Here is a 15,466-nt window from a genome sequence, read left to right on the forward strand (position 1 = left end):
AATCATAATCTATATCAAAGTTACTGTAGAACAAAAAATGAAAACCAAATAAAAATAATCATGGTAAAATAAGAACCAAATCCAGAACCAAAGAAATAGATTTAGGCTCCTACAAAGTTCTTAAGAAAAAAAAATGAAATTGCAAATTGCAGCTTGTTAAAAGTGAATATTTTCAGGTTGTTGAAAAGAAACAAGGACAAAAAAAAGTATTTCCATAGGTCCTATAAGTCCACATGAATTCTTAAAAACGTGTAACAAAACACTGAATCCAGCAATGGAAGTAGCCCCCAACTAACTGTGAGCAAGATCAGATGTTTCAAGTTTGCAATAATGTACATTTAAGCCCCATTATTACTGTGGGTAATAACTAAATATAAACACAAAAGCCCTCGGTTCATAAAAATGAGTGAAGATTACGTATACATCAATGAACAACATGTAAAAGTGATCAAATTTCAGTTTAAAATTGAATTTTTTTTTACACAAGAATCATTAGAGTCAGTTTACTTCAGTGTGGTTTATCTGAGCTGCACAGAAAATCTGAACTGAATCCTAACAAACCATAGATGTGTAACAGAGTGTGTCTCCCTCTAGTGGATGTTGTGGAGTTTTCTGTCGTCTTTGCTCCAAAGGTTCTTGTACAGAGTTTTGCTGTTTCCTGTCACTGTGGGCCTCAGAGCACAGTAGTACACAGCAGAGTCAGACAGCTGAAGCTTCTGGATCTTCAGAGGAACTGACTTATCCTGGATTTCTGTATGAAATCTGTCTTCCTGGAACTCTGGAGCTTTATATGGTGGTTCAGAGCCTAATTTCTTCATCATGTACTTAGGGTAACCATTTACTTTTTGTTTGTACCAGAACAAATATGGACTTCTGTCACTGGTCACAAAAGTACAATTCAGGGTAACTGTGTCTCCTTCAGCAGCAATGACATCTCCTGGTGGCTGAATCACTTCTTCTCCTTTACACTCTGGAGAAAACACAACGGAAGACATGAATCAATAAAGGTGACTGATTAAAGTTGAACAATCAGTAGCTGTATAGAGGTTTTTTTGTTGTTTTTTTTCCATCGTACCAAAGAAAAGAGCAGCAAGAACAATCCACAGCCAATGTTCCATGTGTGCAACAAGGTTTAAATCAGCAGCAGAAACTAGCTGATGTTGTCTGCAGTGAGTTTTTACAGCTGATGGTTCTAATCTGGAAGTCTGAATCTCTTCTATAGTTCAGTAACAGCTCAGCTCCTCCCTGAATTTCTTCGTCTCCTCTTTGATCTGTAGTTTCTTCTTTCTGTTGCTCTTCCTCCTGGTTACAGCCTGGTAACAGAATCTTCGATCACTGAGGAGGGAGGTTGTTTTAGTGATTCTTTGATCCCAAGAGTTAAAAGGTTGGTCATGGTTTCACTGCTGGCAAACACAAGGATCAATAATTTTTATTATTGTTCTGTTAGGACAGACTAATCTGCCCTTTCATCCTTTCTGTTTCCACTTGAGTCACATTTTGGCTGAAATAAGAAACCTGCCAGGCTGCTCAGTGGTTAGTTCTGTGGCCTCACAGGAGAAGATCCCAGTTCACCTCCCGGCCTGGGCCTGGGATCTTTCTGTGTGGAGTTTGCATGTTCTCCCCGTGCAACGTGGGTTCTCTCTGGGTTCTCCGGCTTCCCCCCACAAATCCAAAAAAAGCTGAGGTTAATTGGTGATTCTAAATTGTCCGTAGGTGTGAATGTGAGTGTGTTTGGTTGTCTGTCTCTATGTGTAGCCCTGTGATAGACTGGTGATCTGTCCAGGGTGTCCCCTGCCTTCGCCCTAAGTAGGCTGGGATAGGCTCCAGCCCCCCCACGACCCTAGTGAGGATTAAGCGGTGTATAGATAATGGATGGATGGATGGGTTAATATTAAGAAGAAGAAGAAGCTTTATTGTCATCGTACAAGAAATACAACAAAATTTCCTTTGGCATCATCTTTGCAGCAGCTGATACGGTCACAAGAATAAAATTTAAAAGATGAGATAAATCACAAAATAGCAATAAAATATAAAATAAATAGTTTATTAGAAGTGCAAAAGAGCATTTGTTAGAATGAGTCCGTAAACTGGGAGTGTCATGGTTCCTGCAGCAGTCTCTCCACAGCCATGGGAAAAAAGTTGTGTTTCAGTCTGTTGGTACGGGCTCTCAGCATCTGAGTCTGCCAGAGGGGAGGGTGGTGAATAGAGTAATAGTAAATAATAAAGAAATATTGGGGGGGGGGCTTTCTTTGTTGGTTTCTTTTTTCCTGGTGTATCACAATTGGTATTGCAATCTGTACAATTTTAGTGGTATTGATACCAACTACCAAATTTCTGGTATTGTAACATCATTCACTGGAGTTCATGCAGCTCAAGTGCTGCTACCATTAAAGTAAAAAGATACTGAGATTCTGACATTCATTGATATTTTTCACTGATTCGCCTGTTAATTGAGATTGGTGAGCTGATTCAATTCAATTCAATTGTATTTGTATAGCGCAGTTTACAACACATATTATCACACAGTGTGTAACAAAGGAAGGTATAGACCTTACAAATTTAAACAGAGAAACCAACAATCCAAAGTTGCCTCTGGACTTCCTTTGAGCAAGCGGTTGGCAACGGTGGGAAGGAACGAAAAAAAAAACCCAGAAGGAGGGGGGAAAAAACCTCCGGCAGAACCAGGCTCAGGGAGGACAGCCATCTGCCTCGACCAGTTGTTGAGCTGATGTGATCATCTGCAGTGGTCTCAGACTCAACAATCTCTTGGTGGCTGAATCACTTTGTTTTATCCTTTACACTCTGGTGAAGAACAGAACATGCAGAGGAAGACATTAATCAATAAAGATGGTTGGTTAAAGGAGAGCAGTCCACTCCTGTAAAGTGGTCTTGTTAAGCTCTGTATCTTGCCAAGGACAAGAGCAGAAATATTATTGCACACCCAGTGTTCCACGTGTACAACAAGGTTTAAATCTGCAGCAGAAACTAGCTGATGTTCAACATTAGGTCCAAGATTTGTTCTTTTCACAGCAGCACTTTTTATTGACTTGATGGTTGAACAAAGTGCAGAAGTCGTACTTCGTAATGTGGCTTTCTAGTGGAGCTAAAAAGTTGAGTTCAACAGTAGGGAAAAGGCTGCCAGCAGCTTGCCAGTGTGTTTTTGAACAGAAACTGTGTGTTTCCTGTCACTGTGGGTGTCACGGCACAGTAGTACACAACCGAGTCTGTCGCTGCAGCAGAGGAACTCTGTGCATGAAACTCCTGTGTCATGTTTAAAAGACAACCTTTCTATTTTCTCCAAACATTCTGTAGTGAGGAACTGTGGAGATGAATTGGACTTCTGATGGGGGCCATGTGCCATTTGATTTGGGGGTTGGAATAAATATCTGGGGCTCCCCATTGGTCAATTGTGCATACAAAATTCCATAAAGTATATATCCATCCATTATCTATACACTGCTTAATCCTCACTAGGGTTGCGGGTGGCTGGAGTCTATACCAGCTGACTCAGGGAGAAGGCAGGGGACACCCTGGACAGGTTGCCAGTCTATCGCAGGGCCACAATTAGAGACAGACAACCAAGCACACTCACATTCACACCTACGGACAATTTAGAATCACCAATCAATCTCAACATGGTTTGGGAGGAAGCCGGAGAACCCGGAGAACCCGGAGAGAACCCACGCTGCACAGGGAGAACATGCAAACTCCACCTGCAAACCTTCCAGCTGCAAGGCAACAGTGCTACCAACTGCGCCACCTTGCAGTCCAATAATAATACGAAGAAGAAGAAGAAGAAAAAGAAAAATACTGTGTTGGGTTGAGATAAGAATGCAATTGATTCAGCTTAACATTGTGTGGAATTTCAGTTGTAGTAACTAAAGAAAATTGTCTTGAAAACTTGATTTAAATTAAAATAATAATGAAAAACTGAGTCAAATTTTCAAGTCCCCTCTTCTGTGTACTTACTGTGTCCGGACAATTTCAGATGGTTAAGATGTTGGAGGGGACCTGGAGGCTGAATAAATAGGACACAAAGGAAATCTCAAGGTGAGTGTAACAGCAATTTTTCAATGTCCTTTTTTTGCCATTACTGCACAGGTGGAGCCAGAGTGAACCAACGCAGACCCAAAAACAGAATTTCCAGTCCGTATACTTGCCCTTTAGGTGGATGGTTTATTTTGTGATATCCAAAGATGAACATACAACGGTTTTCCTATAGTGAATTTGGTATATATCTGTCCTAGTCTGGTTTTTCTGGGCTGATGCTGGTCTGATGAGAACTGTGTGCCCTCCCCCTACCTGTACCATCCTCTTTCTGTCACCTATGCTCTCTACATATACACCATGTGTGTAATTACCGCCACCATGTGTCCAAATAATGCAAACTAAATAACCTGCCAACCAAAAACATAAATGGCTCCTACAGTAAGTGTTGTGACCTTTACAAATAAATGACACTGTAACAATGCGTTTGGTTGCATTACCATGTATTTCAATTGTGATGTGACCAATAGTGAACTTGTGTTTAGAGTTTAGGAAACACTTCCATACATAGTTGACGAGATATGTCTTGCCATTGCACATTGCTAGCACTAGTCATACAGTCGACCTCAAATGTTTTACCCTTCCATTAAAGAAAAGGCAAAATTCACAATAGTCACTCAAATAACTAGAAACTGAAAAAAGTCATAATAAATGAAAAATTGCTAAATTCTAATTTTGTGAAATAAGACATTGCTTTTAAATTGTGGTTGAAAAGAAAACTTAAAAAAAAAAAAATAAAACTGTCCTGGACAAATTAGCACACTTTGCTGATGAGCAGTGGGCCAGAATCAAAATACCTGTCAACAGGTGCAGACGTCTGATTGAGAGTTACAGAAAGCATTTGATTGCAGTGATTGTCTCAAAGGGTTGTTCAACAAAATATTTAGTTTACAGGTCCCATTATGCTTGTTTTTTTGTTTGTTTGTTTGTTCATTTTATATATCTGTTGAACCAAAATTCAAAAGTAACGTCATGATTTTCATTAAATTTTTATTTATTATTAATTTTGTCAATTTCGACTTATTTCAGTGACAGCTGTTTTTTTTTTCTCCTTCTTTAATGGGAGGGTATGAATACATTTGAGGACAACTGTATGTAGCAGTGAATGTGACCGTCCTGCTCGTCAGTCGAGCTAGCTAGTGGATAACAATCAGCTGGAGAGAGCTTTCTATGTTTCTTTTTAATTTGGGCCAACTTAAATTAGTGTTATTTCTGATTTCAGGATTTAAATGACATGTTGAAATACACAATTGCAATTCAAAATAAAAATTCAATTAATTAATTTATTAGAAGCTACTACATGCACAAAAACATGGAAAAGCCAAAACTACTGACAAAAATCTAATTGTCTGTCAGCTTAAAAACTTGTGTTGCCAATGAGTGCAATTTAGCAGACTGCGACCTGCACTGGACTGGCGACCTGTCTAAGGTGTCCCCTGCCTTCGCCCTAAGTCGGCTGGGATAGGCTCCAGCCCCCCCGCGACTCTAATGAGGATTAAGCGGTGTATAGATAATGGATGGATGGATGGATGGATAGATGGATGGATGGATGGAAGTAGGTAACACAAAAATTCCTTTGAAATAATGTGGAAAAACTAGTTGGAACAACTCATTCTGATGAGTAATCAAGTTAAAGAGCTGTCAGTATGTTACCAGCTACAGATAAGCGGTAATTAAAAATACTTTTGGTTGATAAAGAAAAGCTAATTCCCCTGACTCATTGTAGCTTGCTGGCCGAACATAATTTCGTTATAAGTTGTCAAAAAGCAAAAACCTTCATAGTGTTTTGTATCAGATCCAGCTTTTTGTGAAAGTTCAAAAGCTCAACATGCAGAGACCTCAGTTTGGGTCCTGCTGGATTTACGGCTGTGATCTTGCCGCTAAATTCATTATCTTCTCTTCAGGATAATGTAATGCTGACACAGGGGTTTTTTCGGGGGGGAGGGGGGGATGTGGCTAAAGTTGCTGAAATCACTGTTATATTCATTAGTGTATTTTGTACATGTTCATTTATGTCCATACATTCATATCAGACATTCATCATGATTTGTTGTAAATGTGTGCAAACTCACATCAATAACGTGACAATCAAAGCACTGAAACAGTGTTTTACTTGTTTACAGGAATAATTTGAAGAGTCTTGTGCAGAATGATCACATCAGATGATACTGTCAACTATTTAGCATTATCAAACTTCGCCAAACTTTGATACCCGACACTACAAATAAGACAAAAGTATATGTGATCACATACTTGTCTACATTTAGATTTTTTTTTAAAAAAACAAAAACAAAAACAAACTATCATCTGCCTGGATTATATTATAAAGTCACCAACACACTCAAAAACACAGACAAAATGATTTTGTGACAAATAGAAAAATCGTTCAGTGACAACAAAACATAAAAACAAGCAAGTGACTTGATTGTTATGGTTGAAATTCTTCACATATTCAAACAGTAAAGTAAAAGTTGTGTATCATCAGTGTTTTATTAAGAACCTGGAGAGAAGTTAGCAAGAAAAAATTTAATCATTGAAGGAAATAAACAATCTGTGTTTCTGTACAGGTCAAAATATACTACATTATATACTATGATGCAACTGGATTACAACCGATACCATTAGTACAGCACTCAGTGTCTGTGTCACAGCGACATCGTCTGATCTGAGGACACCAAAGGCTCTGCATGCTGAACTTTAAACGTATTTATTTTTTAAATTATTTATTTCTTATAAATGTATATTATATGTATCTGACATGAAACACTATGAAGTTGTTTGCATATCTTTTTAAAAAGGATGTCATGTTCTCTTTCAGCTTGCTAATCCAGTCAGATCTGTTGCTTCCAGATGTTACTGCAAAGAAACTTGTTTAATTTTTTTTTTATACAAAAAAATTATATGGAACCACCACAGAAATGCATCAGATTTTAACAAGATGATCAGGACTCCAACTTATTTACATACGAGCTTAACGTTTTCCAAAATTCTTAACTGAAAAAAAAAATTGCATGATGTTCAAACTCGTGTTCATTACATTACATCAGGTAGCAACATCTTCCCGATGTCCCAAGTACAGCAGAGATTGATAACACACATATTAATTATAAAACCTTTCATCTGACAGTGACGGAAACCAGATTTTATTAGACTTATCTCTTACAGTGTTGCATGCAATAAAGTCAGAGGATCATTGTTGAAGCGATTTAAAGGCACTTTGAAGCAGAAATATCTACTTTTAACCTGAATGGATTTTTACATGTTTTTTCAAGTTAGATGTCTGTCAAATACTTTTATACTTTTGTGACTTTTCAATGTCAATGCACATTTCAATCTTTCTCGACTGGTGTTCCAGCTGCACTTGTGTGCGTTCTCATATGCCGCAACAAATGACCATGTTTTGTGAAAGTTTTGCCACATGTTTCACATGAATGAGGTTTCTCACCTGTGTGAGTTCTGATGTGGGCAGTCAAATTACCACTTTCCCTGAAATTTTTCCCACACATTTTACAAGAATATGGTTTCTCACCTGTGTGTATTCTCATGTGGTGCAATAAATTACCACTTTGACTGAAATTTTTACCACAAGTTTTGCAAGAATACGGCTTCTCACCTGTGTGAGTTCTCATGTGGCGTGACAAATTAGAACTTAGACTGAAACTTTTCCCACACGTTTCACAAGAAAATGGTTTCTCACCTGTGTGAGTTGTCATGTGGACCAATAAGAGACCATGTTGACTGAAACTTTTCTCACATAATTCACAAGAATATGGCTTCTCACCTGTGTGAGTTCTCATGTGGCGCAACAAGCTACAACTCAGACTGAAGCTTTTACCACATGTTTCACAAGAATACGGCTTCTCGCCAGTGTGAGTTCTCATGTGGACCAACAAAAGACAACGCTGACTGAAACTTTTTCCACAAGTTTCACAAGAATGCGGCTTCTCACCTGTGTAAGTTCTCATGTGGTGCAACAAACTATCACTTCTATTGAAATTTTTTCCACATGTTTCACAAGAATATGGCTTCTCACCTGTGTGCGTTCTCATGTGAGCCAACAAATGACTTCTTTGACTGAAATTTTTTCCACATGTTTCACAAGAGTAAGGCTTCTCACCTGTGTGCGTTCTCATGTGGGCCAACAAATGACTTTTTTGACTGAAATTTTTCCCGCAAGTTTCACAAGGATACGGCTTCTCACCTGTGTGAGTTGTTATATGACTTTTAAGTGTGGAGGTATATTTGAATCTTTCCCCACAGATGTTGCAGGGATACGGTTTCTCACCAGTGTGCGTTCTCATGTGGACAGTCAAATTGCCACTTGCACTGAAATTTTTCCCACATGTTTCACAGGAATACAATTTCTCACCTGTGTGAATTGTCATGTGGACTTTCAGGGATTTACTATAACTGAAGCTTTTCCCACATAGTTTGCAAACATATGGCTTCTCACCTGTATGGACTCTGTAATGCTTCTTCAATTGGTACTTATCCTTAAAAACTTTTCCACAAGTACCACATTTCACAGACTTTATCCCTGTGTCAGTATCACACTGGCTCTCAGTAATATGAAAGCTATGGGAGACAAGCTGCTCACTATTTGAATCTGGTTCACTGTGGTCAGTTTCCTCATAAGTAGGCGTCACCAGAAAGGACTCAATCTCTGGCTTCAGTACGAGCTGCTCTCCCTCCTGACTGATGCAGACTTCATCCAGCTCATCTTTAATCTGTGGAGCCTCTGGTTCCTCCTGGTCCAGACTGGTGCACTGTTCCTCATGTTCATCTTTGATACATACATGTTGTAGGTCCACCTGGCCCAGACTGGTGCAGAAATCTTCCTGTTCCTCCTTAATCTGTGGAGGCTCTTGGTCCTTCTGTTCCAGGCTGGTGCAGAGGCCCTCCTGTTCCTCCTTTATCTGTGGAGGATCTGGGTCATCCTGCTCCAGACTGGTACAGAGCTCCTCCCGTTCCTCTTTTATCTGTGGAGGCTCTGGGTCCTCCTGTTCCTTTTTAATCTGTGTAGAATCTGGGTCCTCCTGGTCCAGACTGTGGTTCCTCTTCTGGCTACAGAGCTCCTGCTCAGCAAAAACCTCCTCCTTCTGACAGACATGTGGCTGTGGGAGGTCTGGAGAGACAAAGACACGCAAGAATCAAGTTACCCTTTCTGAAAAAAATATATTCTATTTTAACCGTCTAAGGCCTAAGCTGTTTCTGGATGTTTTCTTTCAGACATTGGTCACATTTTTACTCACTGCAGACTCATTTTTTACACCACAATATAAAGTCCTGTTGTAGTAGAAGTGCATTATGAAATGGTTATAAATAAATCATTAAAATGGAAATCTGAATTTGTTCATTTAATTTTCAAAAATTACAAAAAAAAGAAAAAAAATTGAATCAATATGTACAACATTTATCAACAAACGCCTGCAGGTCTAACATATGTAAAGTGATTGTATGGATATTTTTTTACTTTTTACAACCTCTGTATGCATTATTTTCCTCTCAGTCTCATTTTGTCTCCTCTCTGCTCTGTGTAAACACAGTTCAACTGAAAACTCAGAATTTTTGTCAGGTAAGAGTTTGTCATAGGTGAGTCAGTTATGGTTTCTCAGTTGTGCTGAGGAACTAAATCTCATGCAAACAGTGTATTTTAGATACATCAACTTCATAACGGAACCCGATTACTTTCAACTTATGTTTTAAATCTATGTTCTTGACCTATGCCGTTTGTTTTTGCTACCTGGGCTCTGGTGTGCACTCCTGCCTGTCGCCCGGCTTACACTGCACCCAGCCCTAACGCCTATCCCTGCAGGTGGTGAGACCATTAAATATTGCCCCTATGTAGCCTTTTTGGGCTCAGCCACCAAATGCTGACCAGGTTCGTCCCCTTCCATACCTGGCTCCAAAATGGGGTCCCAGTCTCCCTATTCCAGCTGCATCACTTCTAGTGTCTGTACACACCAAGGTTTTCTGGACTGCTCTTTGTCTGGTCCCTTCCCAAGGACCAATTTGCCTTTGGAGACAATTTTAAGGGCTATTGCCCCAACAGCATAGCTGCTAGGATCACAGCGACACAACAATCCCTCCACTGTGATAAGGTGGCAATTTTTCAATGGCCATGGACTGACACTTTGAGGTGCTGACTCTCATCCTTGCACTGACATGGCTGCAAACTGCCCCAGTGCATGTTAAATGTTACTGCTACAGTTGTTGAATCATTTTCATGTGTGATGGGAAAATGAAGCATCACACAGACAGACAGCTTGATGAAGCATCAGCAATAATATGGGCAATGTATGGGACCATCGTGGTGAAGAGGGAGCTGAGCTGGAAAGCAAAGCGCTCTATTTACCAGTCAACCTATGTTCCATCCCTCAACTGTAGTCATGATCGTGAGGGTAGTGACTGAAAAAAAATTAATTCCCCGGATACAAGCGACAAAAATGAGTTTCCTCCACATAATGGCTGAGCTCAGCCTCACAGACAGGCTGAGGAGCTTCAGGCCATCCAGAGGGAGCTCAGAGTGGGTCATTGCTTCTCTGCACTGAAAGGACCCAGCTGAGGTGGTTTGGGCTTCCAATTAGGATGCTTTCTGGGTAACTTCCTTTGGTTTACACTCCACTCAGATATTTTTTTGTACCTCTGATGTTCACATTTGGGTTATGTCGTCTCAAATGAGTAAGCAATTTCTGATGGCAGATGAACAATGCCGGTATACAGCTGTCGTCCAATGCATCTGTGTCTGTCGAACATCATTATAGCTAACTGAGAAATCGCAGTGTTTCCAAACAACACACTTTATTGATTGTGGAATTTCCTGTACAAATTAGGGATGCTAATGATAAGTCACTATTTGGTTAATTGCCATTAATAATTTAACCAAACAAAAACATAATAACCTATAAGGCAGAAGACGTGCTTGTCAGAAAATGTATTGCGCATTATCTGTAGTACCTAAATATCAATTTCTATTTGAAAATAATGCCAGCAACATGCTTCAGAAAACACATCTGTGAAATATGAGCAGAGGAGAGAAGTGGTGATAACATTCCTTAACAACCTAGTGGAAATATGTTAAAAGCTTTGTTAGAACTCATACATAAGTCATATTCATTTGGTAGTTTATTATGATCACTCTATTTTACGTACCTGTTGTGTGTGATGTCATTTTGGGTTTCCAGATGACATCCAGCAGTCTGTGCTGTTTATCAGTCTCTTCTTTTGTCCTGGATGAGGGTGTTTACACTATAAGAAATTCTCTGTATAATTCTTCACATTTGGATTTTACACTGAAGCAGAAAAAGGTAGGTGTCCTGATTTGGCACACGCTGCTGTCCGTCAAGACTGGTGCAGAGTCCCCCCTGTTCCTTTTTAATCTGTGGATGTTCAGGGTCCTCCTGGTCNCAGAGTTTTGCTGTTTCCTGTCACTGTGGGCCTCACAGCACAGTAGTACACAGCAGAGTCTGTCACTGCAGCAGAGGAGATCTTCAGATCCATTTGTGTTTCTTCTTTCCTCACTGTCGCAGACAGTCCAGGGACTGGATTCAAAGATATTTGTCCCGATTCTAAATGAGAGATCAGGAACTCTGGAGGTTTTCCTGGATGTTGCCGATACCAGAAGAAATAATCAGCAGAACCTTTGGTGTATTTGCAGGTCAGAGTCACAGTGCTGCCTTCTGAACTGGACTCTTCATCCTTCACTGCAGTCAGCTGTTGACAGCTGACACCTAAATGAAGAGATGACTCTGCTATTATTCTTATTAATTTTATTGTAAATTTCCCTTGGGAAGGAACAATAAAGTGTATTTTAAAGTTGATCTTAGCTTATTAGATAATGTAAATGAATCACAATGTTCTTGTGTTGTATGAGGTTACATACCAGTTAAAATGTAGAGAAACAACACACAAAATCCGCAATTATCCAACAGAACCATGTTGAATGAAAGTAATGTTTCTTGATAGTGTGTCGAATCTGGAAGTTTGAGTCTCTTCTATAGTTCAGTAACAGCTCAGCTCCTCCCTGAATCTCTCTGTCTCCTCTTTGATCTGTACTTTCTTCTCTCTATTACTCTTCCTCCTGGTTACAGCCTGGTAACAGCATCTTCAATCACTGAGGAGGGAGGGTGTTTTAGTGATTCTTTGATAGCAGGAGTTAAAAGAGTCCACATTCCTCCATTTCTACTGGCCTTAATTTTGTACTAGTTAGTTTTAGAATTGATTTGAAAATGTTACTGCTTGTTTGTAAAGCCTTAAACACTCGCATCTATCTGACATTTGTGGTTATTGTAGCTCCTTATGAGCCTATTGGCTGTTTCCGATTCTCACGCAGAAACATTCTGACCGTTCCTGAATTTCACGTTGTGACCACGACTGAATGATTTAAGTAAAACATTTAATGGTCAGTGTTCTGACATCTTTCTTCAAGTCAATGTTCACTCATATGTTGAAAACATGATGTAGCATAAAAACATGAGACGCAATTAAAGGTGCAACTGTCACACAAAGAAAACAGTGATTTTGTAAAACCACTGACACACAGTTTAACTCTGAGTCAGATGTGACTATTACTTACCATGGTTTTATGTCACTTGAACCACATTGTGCAGCTTCTACCACGTTGTAAACATTCAACATCAGTGGGCATAAACAGCCTCTGAAAGATTCAATGTGACCAGACTCAACAAAAACAGCATTATTCTCATCATTTAATAACCAAACCTAGTATATCCTAAACTGCAGCCTTTGTGATTTGATAGCCACCTTTTTCTTTTTATACATAGCAACTTGAATTTGAAATCAAGTAATGTTTCAGCCCCATGTGTGACACGAGGCAATCAGGCATTTGCTGTTCATTAGATATATCATAATTAATTAATTGTCAGCTATTAAGTGAATCACCTGCTGTTCTGATAATCAAGTTTGTATGGTCTAAAGTTCATGAAGCCCAGCTTGACTCACTTTTCCCCATAGCTTTCCAATGTCCACATTGTATGCCTTGCTGGGTGTACTCCAATGATAAAATCCAGCTGACACCAAGTTGCGGTTTAAACAAGATTCTTTAGTTCACAAAAATAAAATTTACAGACGGAAAACATAAAGCAAAACGAGGATACAAAGCGTGTGCAGTCAAAAATCTGTTTGGCTCCATGCCATCATTCATTTCCCAAGAGCCCTTGCAAATTTAAGGGACCCTAATATAGTGAACCAAAATATCAAAAACAAATCAATAAACCAAAACGCCACACTAACACAGAATTCAAATATCCAAAAATATGATTAACAACATTTAACCAAATAACAGATAAATTTAGCAAAATAAAAATGTGAATCATAATCTATATCAAAGTTACTGTAGAACAAAAAATGAAAACCAAATAAAAATAATCATGGTAAAATAAGAACCAAATCCAGAACCAAAGAAATAGATTTAGGCTCCTACAAAGTTCTTAAGAAAAAAAAATGAAATTGCAAATTGCAGCTTGTTAAAAGTGAATATTTTCAGGTTGTTGAAAAGAAACAAGGACAAAAAAAAGTATTTCCATAGGTCCTATAAGTCCACATGAATTCTTAAAAACGTGTAACAAAACACTGAATCCAGCAATGGAAGTAGCCCCCAACTAACTGTGAGCAAGATCAGATGTTTCAAGTTTGCAATAATGTACATTTAAGCCCCATTATTACTGTGGGTAATAACTAAATATAAATACAAAAGCCCTCAGTTCATAAAAATGAGTGAAGATTACGTATACACCAATGAACAACATGTAAAAGTGATCAAATTTCAGTTTAAAATTGAATTTTTTTTTACACAAGAATCATTAGAGTTGAACAAGGCAGCAACCGCAAAAGAAGACATTATTGACTTTACTGGTCAGTTTACTTCAGTGTGGTTTATCTGAGCTGCACAGAAAAAACTCATGTGGCAGACACATCTGAAAGGTGGTCTGAACAAGATGGCTGTGAGTGGTTTGGCAGGCTCCACTCATGAGCAGAAATCTTTCAACATTGCTGTTTCTAATCTCTTCTACCTACTTTTAAAGACATTTTTCTGGGGTTTCAACAAGCCACTGCATTACACCTTCATGTGGTGCAGTAAAAACAAAGGCAAACATGAACAAAGCTATACCGGCCTGTACTTGCTCACCTGCAGTTTGCTATCACTGACGCCTGCTTTTTTCATCTGCAATGTACCCGGGACTCTGGCTGCAAAAGCGCATAATTCTCACAACATCATCGCTGATCCACTGGGAATTCTAACAGAAAAAACACAATTGAACCTCTTCGGATTTGGTTATGTCGCAGTCTTCACGCGGATTCTCAAGGACGGCCGAGCTCAGGTCTTCAAGCCAGCACCCAAAATTACAACCAGGCGGAAGATCAACCTGTCATCAGCCAAAATGCTACTACTACTGCTACTACTAGCGGGAGATGTTCATCTAAACCCTGGGCCCCTTTTCCATCCAGAGATTAACCCAAAAGTGCAAAATCTCATCCCGACCCAGCCAGAACCATCTGTAGTGATTACACCCATTCAACCTGTTGCAACCTCACCTACCCCGCAACTCACCCTGACTCTGGTGCCGGATGGTGTCTGTCCCGGGGGAGACGGGGCGAGTGCTGCCTTTGGGAGTCGGTTGGTTGGAGGAGGTTTCTGTCGGCGGGGCTCTCTTGGTGAGGTATGGACGAATGGACAGGTGAGTCCAGCGGCCGTGGTTGGAAACGGCGCACTCGGCGACCAGGTATCCACAGGTGCTCCCGGAGAGCCTGCTAGGCTCCTGCAGCGGCTACGTTCGCATCCTCCAGCCTTGGAGGGGAACATTGAGTCATGTCATCCAGCAGTCGTAGCTGCTTCGGCTGCGGTAATGTTGGAACAGCCCGGGATCGCTGGCTCTGAAGTCGGGGTTGGTTCTATGGCCCGCATTTACCCACAAAATATACCGGCTATGGATTGTCATCCACACGTTGAACTGTCTGTAACAGCTGACGCATGTCAACAAAGACGGAGTCCCGTAAGGGCCAAAAGACATTTAGCAAATCGCGCAACTTTAAAACAGAGGCAGTTAAAACTCTTTCAAACGGTGAACCATGCCCAAATCATCTGGAACTCTGGAAAAAAAAACCGAACGGAATTCTGGGAGGACATATAAATATCAGAAGCATACTACCAAAAATAGATCAGATACAGAACTTACTTATTGATTCTAACTTGGATTTTCTGTGTATATCTGAGAGTTGGTTGACTAGTAACGTTCCCACTGACCTAATTAGCATACCAGGATATACATGCTACAGGAGAGATAGGCCCAAGGGGAGGGGAGGGGGAGTTTTAATTTATATTAGGGAGCATTTTAAGAGTTTAGAGCTTGAATTAAATGTGAATTTGGAGTGCCTAGGATTGAATGTAATTCTCTCCCCA

At 39.9% G+C, this 15,466-nt stretch overlaps 1 protein-coding gene and 2 gene segments (V, D, J or C); all 3 read right to left on the minus strand.

Moving 5' to 3' along the window:
* Positions 1-575: 575 nt before the first annotated feature.
* Positions 576-1,177, minus strand: LOC103374667 (T-cell receptor alpha chain V region CTL-F3-like). The segment is given in 2 exon segments: positions 576-970; positions 1,076-1,177. Coding segments are annotated over 2 exon segments (423 nt in total).
* Positions 1,178-6,039: 4,862 nt separating this feature from the next.
* LOC103374670 (gastrula zinc finger protein XlCGF57.1-like) lies at positions 6,040-11,452 on the minus strand. Of its 2 annotated transcripts, XM_008304789.1 has the most exons (4): positions 11,200-11,452; positions 7,997-9,172; positions 7,577-7,744; positions 6,040-7,492 (listed from the first exon to the last, which is right to left on the minus strand). In XM_008304789.1, the coding sequence occupies exons 1-4, from the start codon at positions 11,216-11,218 to the stop codon at positions 7,377-7,379; spliced, it is 1,479 nt and encodes a 492-aa protein (XP_008303011.1). In that variant the 5' UTR covers positions 11,219-11,452; the 3' UTR covers positions 6,040-7,376. The 2 variants fall into 2 exon arrangements, with proteins under 2 accessions (XP_008303011.1, XP_008303010.1); XM_008304788.1 differs by having other exon boundaries at positions 6,040-9,172.
* Positions 11,322-12,028, minus strand: LOC103374678 (T-cell receptor alpha chain V region PY14-like). The segment is given in 3 exon segments: positions 11,322-11,339; positions 11,491-11,777; positions 11,930-12,028. Coding segments are annotated over 3 exon segments (360 nt in total).
* Between the last annotated feature and the right edge of the window lie 3,438 nt (positions 12,029-15,466).

This window comes from Stegastes partitus, unplaced genomic scaffold (assembly GCF_000690725.1).
Source record: "Stegastes partitus isolate 25-593 unplaced genomic scaffold, Stegastes_partitus-1.0.2 Scaffold2321, whole genome shotgun sequence".
In the NCBI taxonomy this organism is placed as follows: domain Eukaryota; kingdom Metazoa; phylum Chordata; class Actinopteri; family Pomacentridae; genus Stegastes; species Stegastes partitus.